Source organism: Rhinolophus hipposideros (genome assembly GCF_964194185.1).
Source record: "Rhinolophus hipposideros genome assembly, chromosome: 5".
Classification (NCBI taxonomy): Eukaryota; Metazoa; Chordata; class Mammalia; order Chiroptera; family Rhinolophidae; genus Rhinolophus; species Rhinolophus hipposideros.
This window is the reverse complement of record NC_138051.1, coordinates 58,450,543-58,464,288: the sequence shown is the minus strand read 5'-3', so window position 1 is coordinate 58,464,288 and position 13,746 is coordinate 58,450,543. Positions and strand designations below refer to the sequence as shown.

Here is a 13,746-nt window from a genome sequence, read left to right as displayed (position 1 = left end):
TTCTGAATGAGGTTGATGGGGAAGGGAGAGCTGGTCTAAATGACCCAGCAAGGTAGCGTCCTGCTGCAGACGGGAGTACATGCTCTGGATCCCAATGTCCTGAGTTCAAAGCCAGCTTCTCCATTTACTAGCTGTGTGACCTGGGAGAAGCAGTCTGCCCCTTGGTTTCCTAATCTACAAAATGAAAAATGACAATACCACTACCTTATACAGTGGTTATGAAGATTGGCATGAAGCACTCTGAATCACATTCGGTAAATGGTAAGTTCTCAGAAATGTTTGCCATCACTATCACCATCACCTCCTTCCCTTCCAGCTATGATGCCAGGAGCCTATGCGACTGCATGAGTGGGATGAAGCCAACAGTTCTAAATAGGTGAAGGTGAGGGTGTGAGAGCTCATCAAGCAGATAGGAAGTTAGGCCTGTGAGCACCCATGTCTCATCATGAATCCTAACCCTGACTCGTCCACTGACTCGTCCCCCCATTCAGATCTTTCCAGCAGAGTGGCACCCACTCTGCCTGCCAGGCTCCAGGGCTGTTCCTTCCTTTGGAAGAAATGACCTAAGAATTCTCAGCCCTCAGACAAGAGGCCTGAGGATCAGAGCAGCAGGGAGGGAGAACTTCATCAACAGGGCACACCGCTTTGAGTCCAAGTTTGAGAGCCATCTTGCCTTCCTCGTACACACTATCCAGAGGGAAATGCACAGCAAGGTGCCACCTGGGGCAACTGTCAGTCTGAACTACTGAGTCAGATGGCGGAGTTTTGAAGGTGAGTGCCTGCTCCAAAGCCTGTCTACTGCAAGCGTTGCAGTGCACATGGCAGGGTAAAATGGTGGGATAAAATGAAATCCAAGCCCGCCGACCACAAGAGCAGAAAGCCCAGAGTCAAGTTCACAATCACGGCCTTTAATTTCTCAAGTGTTAACATAGCTTCTAGCCTTCAGAGTTTGTTTTTAATAACTCTATCAGTCCTCTCACATCAGGAATTTGACCTTCCCTCTGCAAAAACCAACACTCACAGTGATAGGATTTTTTACAAAGATGTTAAAACAGATCCCCCAAAGTCACATTTCACAATGCCCACTTGTCAGCCCATATTAAAGGGTTTTCGAGCATCTCCCAATGTTCCAAAGGATGACTTTCTTCATCTGATGCTATCAGTCATGGACTGGAAACAACTGGGAACAAAAGCCAGGCCAATCCCCTCTGATTTGCCAAGCTTGGATATTAACTATTTCTTTTCCTGAGCCACACATTAAACCCCAGCAATAAAGGCCAAAACAAAATCAAACTCGCATTTTTTTAAAACTACCAGACAAGCACATAAAAAATTCCCCTCAATAAAAACGGAATGGGTATTTCATTTGTTTTGAGCCCTTCTGCAGGCCCCACACCAGAGCTGAGGTTTGCTCTGGAGTAGAAAAGCGAATCTCAGAAACACTGACCCAGAAGTACCACAACTGAGGGAAGGGTGTGGAAACGATGGCCTAGCGGCTCCAAAACATCATGAGATAATGCAAAATGATAAACGAGGCATCGAAATACAGAAATGTGTTTGCAAAATAACAGAGAGAGAAGAAAAAATGAAAAAGTGGATATGTACTCTGATCTCAATGGCAAAACACGCATGCCTATGCCTGATCCACAAACATCAGACGGACTGCAACAAAATAAAGATAGTGTTTTGGGGTGAAGAGACGGTGGGCAATTTTGCTTTGTTTCAAATTCCTTACATGTTGCTGTTTTAAATAAAAGCGACATCATTGTAAGATGAAATGATCAGATGAAAATCCAAGCAAGTCTCTGAAACAAGTCTACAAAAGTCAGGGGCTGGAGTCTGCACTCCTGCCCATGGCTTTGTCTCCAACCACAGAAGGAGGCTTGGCTGACCAGAGACCCTTGTTTCCTGAGTGTGAGGTTTGGGGAATTTTCACTCACGCACATCTTACTGCCGCCGAGGGGAAACACAAACCTGACATATGGTTGCCTTTCCTGCCACCAATGTTCTCAGGTTTCCCCTTCTGTGGGTGACTCTCAAGTCCCTGTAACCAGAAACCTGATGGGATGGTTGAGCTGGCCAATGGTGGGGAGTTGGGGCTGGAAACTCACCTTCAGGACCCCCTCCCCACACCAGCCAACACTGCAGCTGGAGGAGGTTACAGTCATATGGACAAGGAAACACTTACCCAAGTTACTGTGTGCTGGGGACATCGGATTCGGGGATAGGTTTGGCGAACCTGCGAGGTGAGACACAGGTGTTAGACTTCATAAAGGACTCTTGGCCAGAGAGCCCAATTACTGACTGCTCACACTGAGGTGTGGCAGCTCAACACAGCAGGAAGAAACCCTGGGCTGAGCCTCCACAGCCCAGGAGAAGGTCTAATGCCATATCTTTGCCCGTATTCTCCCTCCCGGACCCCAGGTTCTTCATCTGTGGAACGAATGGATGAGTGGATTATCTCAAAATCTCTGTCACAACTTGAGACCCGAGCCCAGGGCTGCTAAGTTCCCAACTAAGGAACACTGACCCTACACCACACTGACCCTCCCTGTTCACTATGCCTTCCAGGAGAATGAGAGGGGCAGGAGAGAGAGGAAGGCCCCCTCCCCCAGCTGCTCAAAGACCCTGGCAGCGAAAGCTAGCCCTCCCACACAGCTGGGCAGACGTGACCAGTCACTGCTCTCAGTGGCTCACACACCTGGAAATACCAATGCAGACCTTTCCCTGTGTTTCTCCTGAAAACTGCCTTAGAAATCCAACAGTGACCAGACTGACATTTTATTCAAGACATAATGCTACATGTGGGAAAAAGTCCAAACCTACCCAGTCCTTTCTACTCTATTATCTTCCCTCTACCCTTCACCCCCAGAAAAAGCAAAAAAAAAACACACACACACACAAAAAAACGAAGCCCACATAGCATCAACCTTCTGGAAAACCAAGTGGCTGCCTTTCCACAGAGCAACACTGGGCACATGGGGCTATGGAGAATTATTTATTTATTAACAGCCCCGGAGGGGGCCAGCTCTACCCTGAAATCTACCAGTCCTTGAAGCTGGACCTCAGGCATATGCCACCTTGAGCTGTTACTAGGGATCTGTTCCTGCTCCTGCCACAGGTTTCTTTTTCTCCCCCAGCACCCAATCCATCCGGGGATGGGGAAGAGTCCCAGAAGAAGCAGATCTTCCAAATCACCACAGGGTGCCTCCGTACATCGGCTATGGGACTTTGGCAAAGTGGTTTAACCTCTTTGAGCCTTGACTTTTTCCCTCAGGTATACAATGGGGATAATACCATCTATTGTGTGACTTGTGGAAATGAAGTGAGACCGTGCATATAAAAATGCCTCCACCATGCCTGGTACACAGTCTAGGCACTCAAGAAATGTTACTTTCCTACTTTATAATGGCTTATGAAGACCCAGGAAGGCTGTGGGACCTTCTCACTGATCTGAACGGACATGCGTGTGTATTAGGGGCGGGAGACACAGGGCTGGACAAGGTGATCCTTGGGCTCCAACTGGGACATCACCATATGTCAACTGTCCACGAACAGCTGGACCATGAGCAACTGGACTGGTTTCCACACGAACAACTTTGAGCGAGGAACATGGACTAAATAGGAGCTGCCACCCACCCACCCACAGGCTGCCTGGCGTCCACAAAGCCCTGTGTCTACTTTGGATAAATCACTAACGTTCACAAGAGGGCCCTGCAAATACACTTATGGGAACAGAGGAAGAAGGGACAGGGGACGGAAAACATGGGGCAGAAAGGAGAGGGAGCAGAACGAAGAACCGAGAGCTGAGGGGGCAAAAAGGCCACTGCTTGGACCATATACAGACCCGCCTCTTTCATAGCACTCATTCCACACACATGAAGAGCAGCAAAGCAGGACCAGAGAAGGAAGAGTGAGAAGAAATGCAGCATCTGGGGAGACGCTGCGTAGCTGGCCTGCTTCCCATGCCAGCATTTAACAGCTGTAGGCTAGCCGTGGCCACTTGGCGTCAGACACAGGAAGGTCTTCAATGCATTCCAGCTGGGTTCACACTGTCAGCCGCTCATCCAAGGCGTGTGTTGGGGGAGGGGGTGCTAAACCCCAAAGTGCCGCCATGCCCAGGCTAGGTATCAAGCAACTCCACTTACAATGAACATGTGAATGTCTTTTGTCCTTCTCAGGAATTGCACACTCTCTTTGGGGCTGTGTGCAAGGCAGGTGGCTTTGGTACATCTAGTGGCTCTGTGGGTACAAGGCATGCCTGCCAGCATTGGAACGGAACATCTGCTTGGCTCCCTCCTCCTCCTCACCCAACCGCACACAGCGCAGTGCACATTCCATGTGGCAGCTGGGGTTCAATTCAAGAAGCTGCTGGTTTGGAGCCAATTTGGTCCCATAATAAATGACGCGGGAACATCTGGAGGTGTGACTGGAGACAACTGGGCTGGGTCCCCCACAGTAGGAACCACAGATCACATTTGGTTACCACACAGGAGTAGAGGCTTCAGGGACCTCCACTGGCCACTGGCAAGACCCTGCCTCTACTCAGGCTCTCCGGAACTATTTCTGGTGACGGAGGCTACCCTCCACCCTACTGCCAGCCACATCTCACTGAGGCACAGACTCTGCGGAAAGCCTGCAGTGGCTCCCCATCGGCCCCTCCCCCCAACTCCTGAAGTCTTGACTGACATGCCCTCGTCTGTCCCTGCTCTGGAGGAGCTGGTTCTCTGGTCACACTGAGTGCTTATCATTTGCAGACTTCGCCGGACTCTCCTGCCCTTACCCCCATGCCTCTGCCTGGCACACCCTTTGCCTGCCCAATGGCTTGGCCAACACCTACACATCGCCAAGATTCAACTCAAGAAAAACCTACACTGTAAAGTACTGCTCTGCCCCCAACACCTCCTCCCCAGGCTGGGTTAGGTGGCCCTGCTCTGTGCGCCTGAGGCCATGTGGCATCTTCCATCGGGGCATATATAAGACAGCACAGTAACTACTACTTGTCTTGTCAGTCTCACCCACAAGCTGTAAGCAGCTCAGGCTTCTCCTCTATCCCCAGCGCCTGGCACAGTGCCTGGCACAGAGTGGTTGCTCTATAAATACTGGCTAGAGGGACGGAGGGAGGGGTGTGGAGGGACAGAGAGAGGGCAAGCACTTGGGATTATGAGCACCCCCCCCTTGAGACTCTGACCTGCATCCATGCTGTGGTTCATCTGGTGGTCACTGGTCTCTCCATCTTCACTCAGGTAGCCAGGGGGTGGGGTTTCTGGGAACCAGAAGGAAGGTGGTGCATTAAATGGCTTCCGTGGTTCAGCTCTCGAGAGACCTTTTGCAAACTTATCACATAGTCACACCACCATGCCCTCCACCTCCAGGCTGATCATTACTGGTTCACACCATCCAGCTCCCGAGTCTGACATGCCTATTCCTACAGCCTCTGCCAGGCTAATTACTCCCCATCCTTCAAGGTCAGGTTGAAGCTCACCCCTCCAGGGAAGCTGTGGACTTGCCTCGGCCTTGCCCATCTCTGTCCTCTGAAGGGCGACCACCTCAAACCCCACTGTGGCTCTGCCATCTACTCCCGTGCAGGTGCCTTTGGGTTTGCTGTCTCCTTAGCAGTTGTCTTAGCTTCCCAAGTGAGTTGCACGTGCAGTGACAGCAGAGACTAATCTATTTCTTTGAATGACCCCGCCCCCCGCCCTGACAGACTTAGCTAAGATTTGCTGAATGAACAGAGCAGGTGACCTGCCCTTTGGAGACCAATGCTACCTGTGCAGAATCTGCAAAGGCCGGCTGTGCAAAGTGGGTCTCCCCTGAATGCTGTGACCCACGCACACAGGCCTGTGGTCAACCTCAGCATAGTACACTCACTCGGGGTGAAGGTTCATCCAAACCAGACTGCTCTGAAAGGAACGCAGTGAAGTTACTGGGCAGCCGCAGTCCGTGCATGGTGACCAGCCCAAATGCTGCCAAGCGTTTCTCTGGACTCGGAGAGTGCTGCTGGTTCACACATTATTTGCATGTAAATGAGGGGCTTCTAAAAACATCTGCACTCTTTGACAGTGGAGACCATTTCTCCCTGTGGAGCAAAAACTAAAATTGGGCCTCAACCCCCACCCAGGCTGTAACCGCTCAGCAGGCTGACTTACAGGCCAGCTTTCTGCTCACTGCTGCCTGGCCCAGGGTGCACCCACTGCCTCTGCAGCCCCCAGACCATCGGGGATTCTGCCTGAACTCCCGCCCAGGCCTCAAGGGCGGTGAGAGGAACACAGCGTTGCTATTTCCGCTTCCAAAATAAATGACTGCACCAAGGCCGGGCGGAAGGGTCACGCCGCTGCTCCTCCATGCCAAGAAAAGCATCATTAGTGAGCAGGGAGCCAAGGCCACGGGTCCTCTCCCAACAGGGATGTGGTTCTGAGTCAGGGTCCAGGCTGTGTGCAGAGAGGGGGTGACGGGAGGGCCGAGTGGGGACTGGAGCAGTAGGACCCATATCCCCAGGCTGGTCTGCACTGCCATGTACCTACCTGGAATATTGCTCTGCGGCTCGATGCCCGCGGGGAAGTTAGTGTTTTCAGGAATGGAATGGCTGTAGTCGTCCAGCGGGGGGAACTCGGCCGGGATCTCTGTGTGGCGTGGAACCAACACAGGAGGTAGAACTGTCCAGTGGAGACAGAGCAGAGGCAGATTGGCATTGATGCCTGCCTGGCACCAAAGCCCCTGTACCCCCCCAATACACTGCAGACCCTCCCTCAGGAAAAGGAAAGGGGAGAAAGAGGGGGAGGCGGTGACGTGTGCAGACCCCACAGAGAGGCAGGGGAGCATACCTGGGGTCTCTACCCTCTGATAGTGGTAGGGATTCACGCAGACCTCATCCTTCTTCATATTGAAGGCGAACTCACACAGCTCCATGGCGCGCAGCTCATGGTGGCTATGCAGGTCGGGCCATCGCCACAGACGGCAGTAGATGACATGGGGGAGCCCCTTCCGATGGGAAACCTGCAGTCGGCCATCCAAGGACCTGCCAGGATGGGGAGGGGCAAAAAGGAGACAGTGATGTGGACTTGGCTTGCCTTCTCCAAAGTTCCGCCTGCTGCAGCTCCCAGCGAGGTTGCTGGGCAGAGACTCAGAAAGCTCTCCCCGCCCCTCCTTTCTTTCAGATGCCGAGGGCCTGGAGATCAGAGAACCAGTGCTGGAAGGGATCCCAGGAGAAGAGCACAGAGGCCCACCCAGGAAGGGTAAGGCCTCCCCAGGCTGGCAGAGTGGGCCGTGAGCGCACCAGGCCCTGCGGTGAGTTCTCCATCTCCCCAAGCCCCGCCCCCACTCTCCTCACTAGGAAGGGAATGGCACTTGAATGGTGCCCTGAAAAGGTCCACAAGCCAGTGGAGGTGGGCAGGGGGAACAGGGCTGAGCAAGAAAATGAGTTATTTAGGTAAGAACATGAAGATGGGGGTGTAGGTGTTACAAAGCACACAGACCAACTCTAATCTCTTTCAACATTCACCCAGGTCCTCCCTCGCACATTAGAAAACAAGGTAAAAAAAAACCACACCTCTCTTTTTTAGATGAGGCAGGGAAGGAGAAAAGGACATTCAAGGGACTTTTAAATGTAAAAGCCTATACAGCAGACTTCTCAGGAGTCCCTTTCAGTTGAGGGTCGTCTGCATGCTGACGCAGGTGTCACCATCCATAGCTCCCTTCTAGTTCAGAGCGAAGGCCTGCGGGGCCATGCATGGGCTGAGCAGGAACGGAGCGTGCGACTCCACACCACACTTAGTTCCACAACTGTCCCAGCCCGGCTGTGCCAAACACACAGAAAATGTCGGTGCCCTGTCTCTGTACAAACTCTGTCTTCTCTGACGACCTGGCCTCTGAGCAGCTGTGACCCCCACCCCACCCCGGCACCTCTCAGGCTAAACCAAAGTGTGGTTCCCTGGACCAGCTGCATGGGTCCACAGAAGTTTGTTTAAAAGGTAGAGTCTACTCCAACTTACTAAATCAGAATCTTCCTCTTTATAAACTCTCCAGGTGATCTGCAGGACAAGCAAGGTGGCACAGTGCCACTGGACAGACGTCACCAGTGGCAGAAACACTGCTGGCCAAGAGTAAAGGAGGGAGGTAGGGGGCTTCTGAGTGAGGTGGAATTTCAGATGGCATCCAGTATCAGAGAGGCGAGGAGATTCTACTCACACATAAAAGATTAACAAATATTTCATAAGTTCCTACTATGAGTGGCACTAGGGATAAAGTGGTGGGCATGACTTTTTTTAACAACTGGGTGGGTCTGGTTGAGAGGCATTTGCAAGCTCTCCTTCCCTGCCCCCATACGACTGAGGGCACCCATGTGCCTGAAGAAACAGGATTTAGGGGCACTCTGAGGGAGGGCTAGCCAGATGCAATCAGAGGCACCGCCCAAAGAGAGAGAAACAGAGGAATCCAATCAAACCCTCCAGGCCACTAGCCTGGGGATAGGGAAGGATAGACAAAGGTCAGAGCTGGGCTTTGTCACAGGGACTGACGGGAACTGCTGACTAAGGGCATCTCAAAGGATGTAATTACCTCCTTCCCATAGGGCCTCAGACCAAGGAACCCCTAACAGCCAAAAAAACAGTAATTACCACGCAGAAAGCAGAGGACAGTCTCAGACTCGCTCCTGGGGTATAGAAGGAAGACTGCCAGATACGGAGTCAGGAAACCTTGGGTCTACATGGAGTCCTACTATTCTAGCTGTGAGGTACTGGGCAAGTCATGAAGTCTCTGGGACCCTCAGTTACTTCACCTGTAAAATGGAAACATCCTCCCATCCCCTTGAACTACTGCATCTGTGTATACAATTCAAAGTGCTTTGTGAAACACCAACCAATGAGTGTTATTATTCCACATGACAACAGCCACTCTCCAAACCCAGCCCTGGATAAATGGGGTGAGTGTGGGGCTGAGGAGGAGAGAAAGGAGAGTGGGAAGTGGTGAGGACAGAGGACAGACCATCATTCAGCTGTTCCCATTGTCTTGCAAAGCCACTGAGTGCCCACAGAAGTGGACATATTTGCGCTTCAGTGTCTGACAAAAGCCCCCAACAAAGGACCAGCTGGACATCTGTAGCTGCCTCTGCAGAGGGAGGCCGAGGAGAAAGGCACAGGTTGGCAGCGAGGGAGGAATGGGGCTGTGGACGGAGCCCCCCCTCCACCCTCACCTGGTTGATGGAAGGGGGTGCTCTCTTGCTTTAAAAATAATAACACAGCAGGAGGAGGGGTGATGGTGCACAACACAGGAGAAGGATCTCAGCTTCCACGCAGCAGAAAGCTTACGAGAATGAGCGAAAGTTCCTATCAGCCCTGTACCCAGGCCTCAGTCTTTAGGAAGGGACAGTGGAGGGGACAGGATGCTGTGTGTGTCCAGGAGACTCCGGGCATTCCATATGAGGAAGGACACTCACGGCCTTCACATTCTGAACCCCTAGAACCCAGGACACCAGCCAGGCCCCTCACTCAACCGAGATCCATAGTGGAGCCAGGGCCTCACATCTGCTCAGGGACTTACAAGGGAAAAGAAGGCATGGAGTGGGCAGAAATGGGGTGGCCAGTGGGACACGAAGCTCAGGCACAGGGCAGGTGAGGCGTGAGGCGGGGCTGTGATGTGGTCATCATGGTTTTCATAGCTAAGGGATGGGAAGGAGAGTCAAGTGGGGAGTGAAGGAGGATGGAAGGTTTGTCATGTCTGTAGGTAGACAACTTCAGTTTCCTGATTCCTTACCCAATCCTTTCTATATTACTGGACTGTTTCCCCTCAGGGCCTGAAGAGGTTGCCTATATACTGGAATACTTATGGCACCGAAAGCTCCAGGCAAAGAAGAAGGAAGGGGGAAAAAGGAGGAGGAGGAAGATATGAGGGGGAGGGTAGAAGAGGATGGTGGCAGGGAGGGAGAGGGGAAGAAAAGAGGGGCAGGGGATAGATGGTGGGGGCAGGAGAAAGGGGAAAGGAGGGGGGAGGGGGAAGAAGGGTAAAATGCATCCTTTGGTCAAATAAAACAAACTGAATGGATGCATTTATCTCTGTCCTGCGCAACACAATGACTAGGGGAACAGAGCAGACAAAAGTAGAAAGCAGATGGCAGAATGGGAACAGACCTAGCAGAGGGGAGTGAGCTGAAACCAAGTGCCTATCAGAGGAAGCCAACAAAAGTGATTCCATTTGTGCCTCAGAAGCCGGGAAAGATTCAGGAATTGGAGGCTCAAAACGAAGCTGAAAACAGGAGGGGGGGTTGAAAGTCTATAGAAGAGGCAGTCAGATCACAGCCCCCCTCCCTCAGCCTCCACAAACAGGGCCTTCCCAATCCTGTGAGAGACAGGTTTGCTCTCTGCAGAAAATAAACCAGACAGCAGGCTCTGGACCAGGCTACCAGGTCACAGCTGGGGGTGTAGGTGAAATGAGTGCGGGAACAAGGATTTCATGAAGGCTCCCTTGCTCACTTGGTACCCAGGACAGTGACTGATGGTCTGTGCCTCCATCCCCTCCTATGGATAAATCAAACAGCCAGTCCACAAAAAACGCCTGCAATCCTGACATTTGAGGATTCCCCCCAACAAAATGGCCCTGTTCCTGCCAGTTCACCCAAGACTACAGGACAGCACACCAGCCAACAATTCTCTTCCATCTCCATACATAGAGCATTTAAGCAGCTTTTTATTGTCTTACTCAAATATGAATGCACAGCCAGAATCCCCAGCCATTTAAAGAAAGCCTCTAACAGGAGGCACAGAGAAAGAAACAAGAAGGAGGTAAAAAGGGAAGTCTGAGACAATGCGGGGAGAAGAAAACTTCCAAGCAAAATAAAACACTACTAGGGAGATAAGATATTGCAATCCGAAAATAGGAATATTTACAGACTATTAGAAAAAAACCATTGGAAACAAAAAATAAGAATATAAATTAAAAATTCAAGAGAGAATCAAGTCAAGGACTTCTTGAGTTCCTAAACTATTATGTACATGAATTATTTTGATAATATAATTCAATTTTTTAAAAGCAAGAGAGCTACAGTAATCAAGTCAGTGTGGTAACAATAAAAAGGCTGATAAACAGTTGATGGAACCTAATAGAGTCCAGAAATAGTCAAATAGATGTGGACAACTGATATTTGACAAAGGCCCAAAAACAAGTTAGTAAAGAAACGATAGACTTTTCAACACATGGTGCTAGAACAGTTGGATATCCATATGCAAGGAAAATGAACTTCAATCTACACCTGGTATCTGGTATAAAAATTTGCTGAAGTGGGTCATAATATAAAGCCTAAAACAATACAACTTCTAGAAGAAAACATAGAAGAAACTCTTTGTGACCTTGGGATAGGCAAACATTGCCCAGATGCACATCAGAAGCACATTCCATTTTTAAAAAGTTGATAAATAGGACTTCATCAAAATTCAAGCCTTTGGTCTTTGAAAGTCACTGCTAAGAGAATAAAGAGACAAGACAGAAAATTGGGAGGAAATATTTGCAAAGCATATATCCAGTGAAGGACCTATGTCCAGAATATGCAAAGAACTCTGAAAACTCCATATTAAGAAAACAAACAACCCCACTATGGAAAAATATATATTGGAGCAGATACTACACACAAAGATAAAAAGATGGCAAATACACACATGAAAAGATGTTGGACATCATTTGTCATTAGAGCAGTGCAAATTAAAACTACAGTGAGATACCACCATGTAATTATTAGAATGGCTAAAATAAAGACTGTGCCACACGTGGGCAAGAATGTGGAGCACCTAGAACTTCAAACATTACTGGAAGGAATGTAAAATTGTGCAGCTACTTTGGGAAACAGTTTGGAAGTTTCTTCAAAAGCTGAAAACAAACCTATCATAACATCTACCCATTTCACTCCGAAGTGCTTACCCCAAAGAAATCAAAGCATCTGTCCATACTCAAGTGTCCATAGCAACTTCGTTTATAACAGCACCAAACTGGAAATTACTCAGTCTTTATCAACAGGTGAATGGATAAACAAACCATGACAGACCCATACGAAGGAATACTACTCAGCAATAACAAAGAATGAACTACTGATACATGCAACACGATGGATGAACCTAAAAATAATCATGCCGAGGGAAAGAAGCCAGACATGATTCCGTTTAGGTAAAATTATGGAGTAATTTAAAGTTGTAGCAAAAATATAACCTAGACAGAAAGTAGATCAGTGATTGCCTGGTCGTGGGGAGCTTATCAAGGGATAGTACCGTCATTACTACCCGTATAACAGTGCCCGACAAAGTGAGCTACAGAGTAAGTACCCACAAACACCTCCCTCCCGTTTCGGCCATCTGGATGCGCAGCCACGTGGCCGCAGTGACACCTCCGTCAGCCTGGTGCTTTGGATTTTCCCAAGGCTGCTGTGCTCCCTATCTCAGGTGAGCCCCACCGCAGTGCTGTGCAGGTAACAAGACACGTCTTGCAGTGGTCCTGCCTCACCGTGCGCCTGGTACATCCGCGAGGCAAACCTCCCGTCCCAGAAGCACACAGCAGTCTGCACCAGGGCTGCGGGTAGAAGCGAGCTCCCCTGGCTGCCACGCCAGGCCCAAGAGCAGGGAGACAGGCAAGTTCTGCAGCTCATGAGCATGTGACCACTGGTCTGGCTTGGCAGTATTTTCCAGAAGTCATCTGGTCCGTGTTCCTGCTTCTGGGCCATATAATTCCCTAATTCATGACAGGGGTGGGATCTCCTTCACTTAATATGCGTTAGTGATGACTCCTGTTGGTTCAATCTGGGCTGCCAGGAGCCCGCCCTGGTAGGCCTTCCTTCTCCCTCTGTCCCACTCAAAATACACACCAATGCTTCCCAAAGTAATAATAGTGAATTGGGAGTTTCAGCTGCTGAATTTAATTTAGCTGATGTGTCCGGTACACACCCTCCCAAGCCTCCCAGGGCACCGGGCCCATTTTAAGTCAGCCCAATAAATAGGTCTTAATTCTGAGCTGATGTTACCATAAACAAACTCGGCTGCAGAAAAGGACCTATTTATGACCTACTCTCCTGGCCCAGCCTTCCTGGTAGCCCAAGACCAGCTCTTGGGGCTAAGAGTATAGTCCCAGGAACCCACCTTCACGCCTCCTCCCCATTTATGGCTGAGATCACTTCCCACACTCAGTGACTTCCTGATGAGAGACCCCTAAAAGTCTTTCTCCAGCAATTCCCTCCAGCTCCTTTAACAAAGATTTTAATCCTTAAATATATTCTTCACCAGCTAAACCATTTCCTGTGGCAGGAAATTAGGTTTCCTCCCATTGCCTCCAAGTGCGACCCATAAAGTATCCCAAAATGGTGGTGGGAGCCACAGCCAAGGCCAGAATCCAAAGCCGACAGTGAGGGGCCGCCTGCCAGAGTGCTCCCAAGGGGAGAGGACGGGGCTGTGGCCCACCTCCTGCCACATGCCACTTGCATCCTCTGTTACCAGGGACCAGCTGCCCACAGCTGTCTGAGGGCCCATGTGAATACCAGAGGACGTGGACATGGGGGTTGGAGAGAAGACTGGAAGCAGAGAACATAAGCTCTAGAAATAGGCCAAGATCTATTCAGCATGAACCGTGTGCCAAACACACTACCACTGTGTGAGAATACAACAATGGCAAAGCCCAGTATCCCCTGCCTTCGCCAAGCGCAGAGAACTTTAGGGGCTTGCCCAAGGTCAGATAACTTGTGAAACACAGGGTCAGAATTCAAACCCAGACCAGTGCTGA

General features: G+C 50.3%; 1 protein-coding gene across 1 annotated transcript in view; it reads right to left on the bottom strand.

The window, feature by feature from the left end:
- The window catches only part of SMAD3 (SMAD family member 3), a 117,447-nt gene that overhangs the window by 19,642 nt on the left and 84,059 nt on the right, over window positions 1-13,746 (bottom strand). The window contains exons 2-5 of the mRNA XM_081047430.1: window positions 6,825-7,018; window positions 6,525-6,656; window positions 5,192-5,266; window positions 2,189-2,239 (exon numbers count right to left, since the gene is read on the bottom strand). Of these exons, the coding sequence (XP_080903556.1) occupies window positions 2,189-2,239; window positions 5,192-5,266; window positions 6,525-6,656; window positions 6,825-7,018 (452 nt within the window). The remainder of the gene's footprint in view (window positions 1-2,188; window positions 2,240-5,191; window positions 5,267-6,524; window positions 6,657-6,824; window positions 7,019-13,746) is intronic.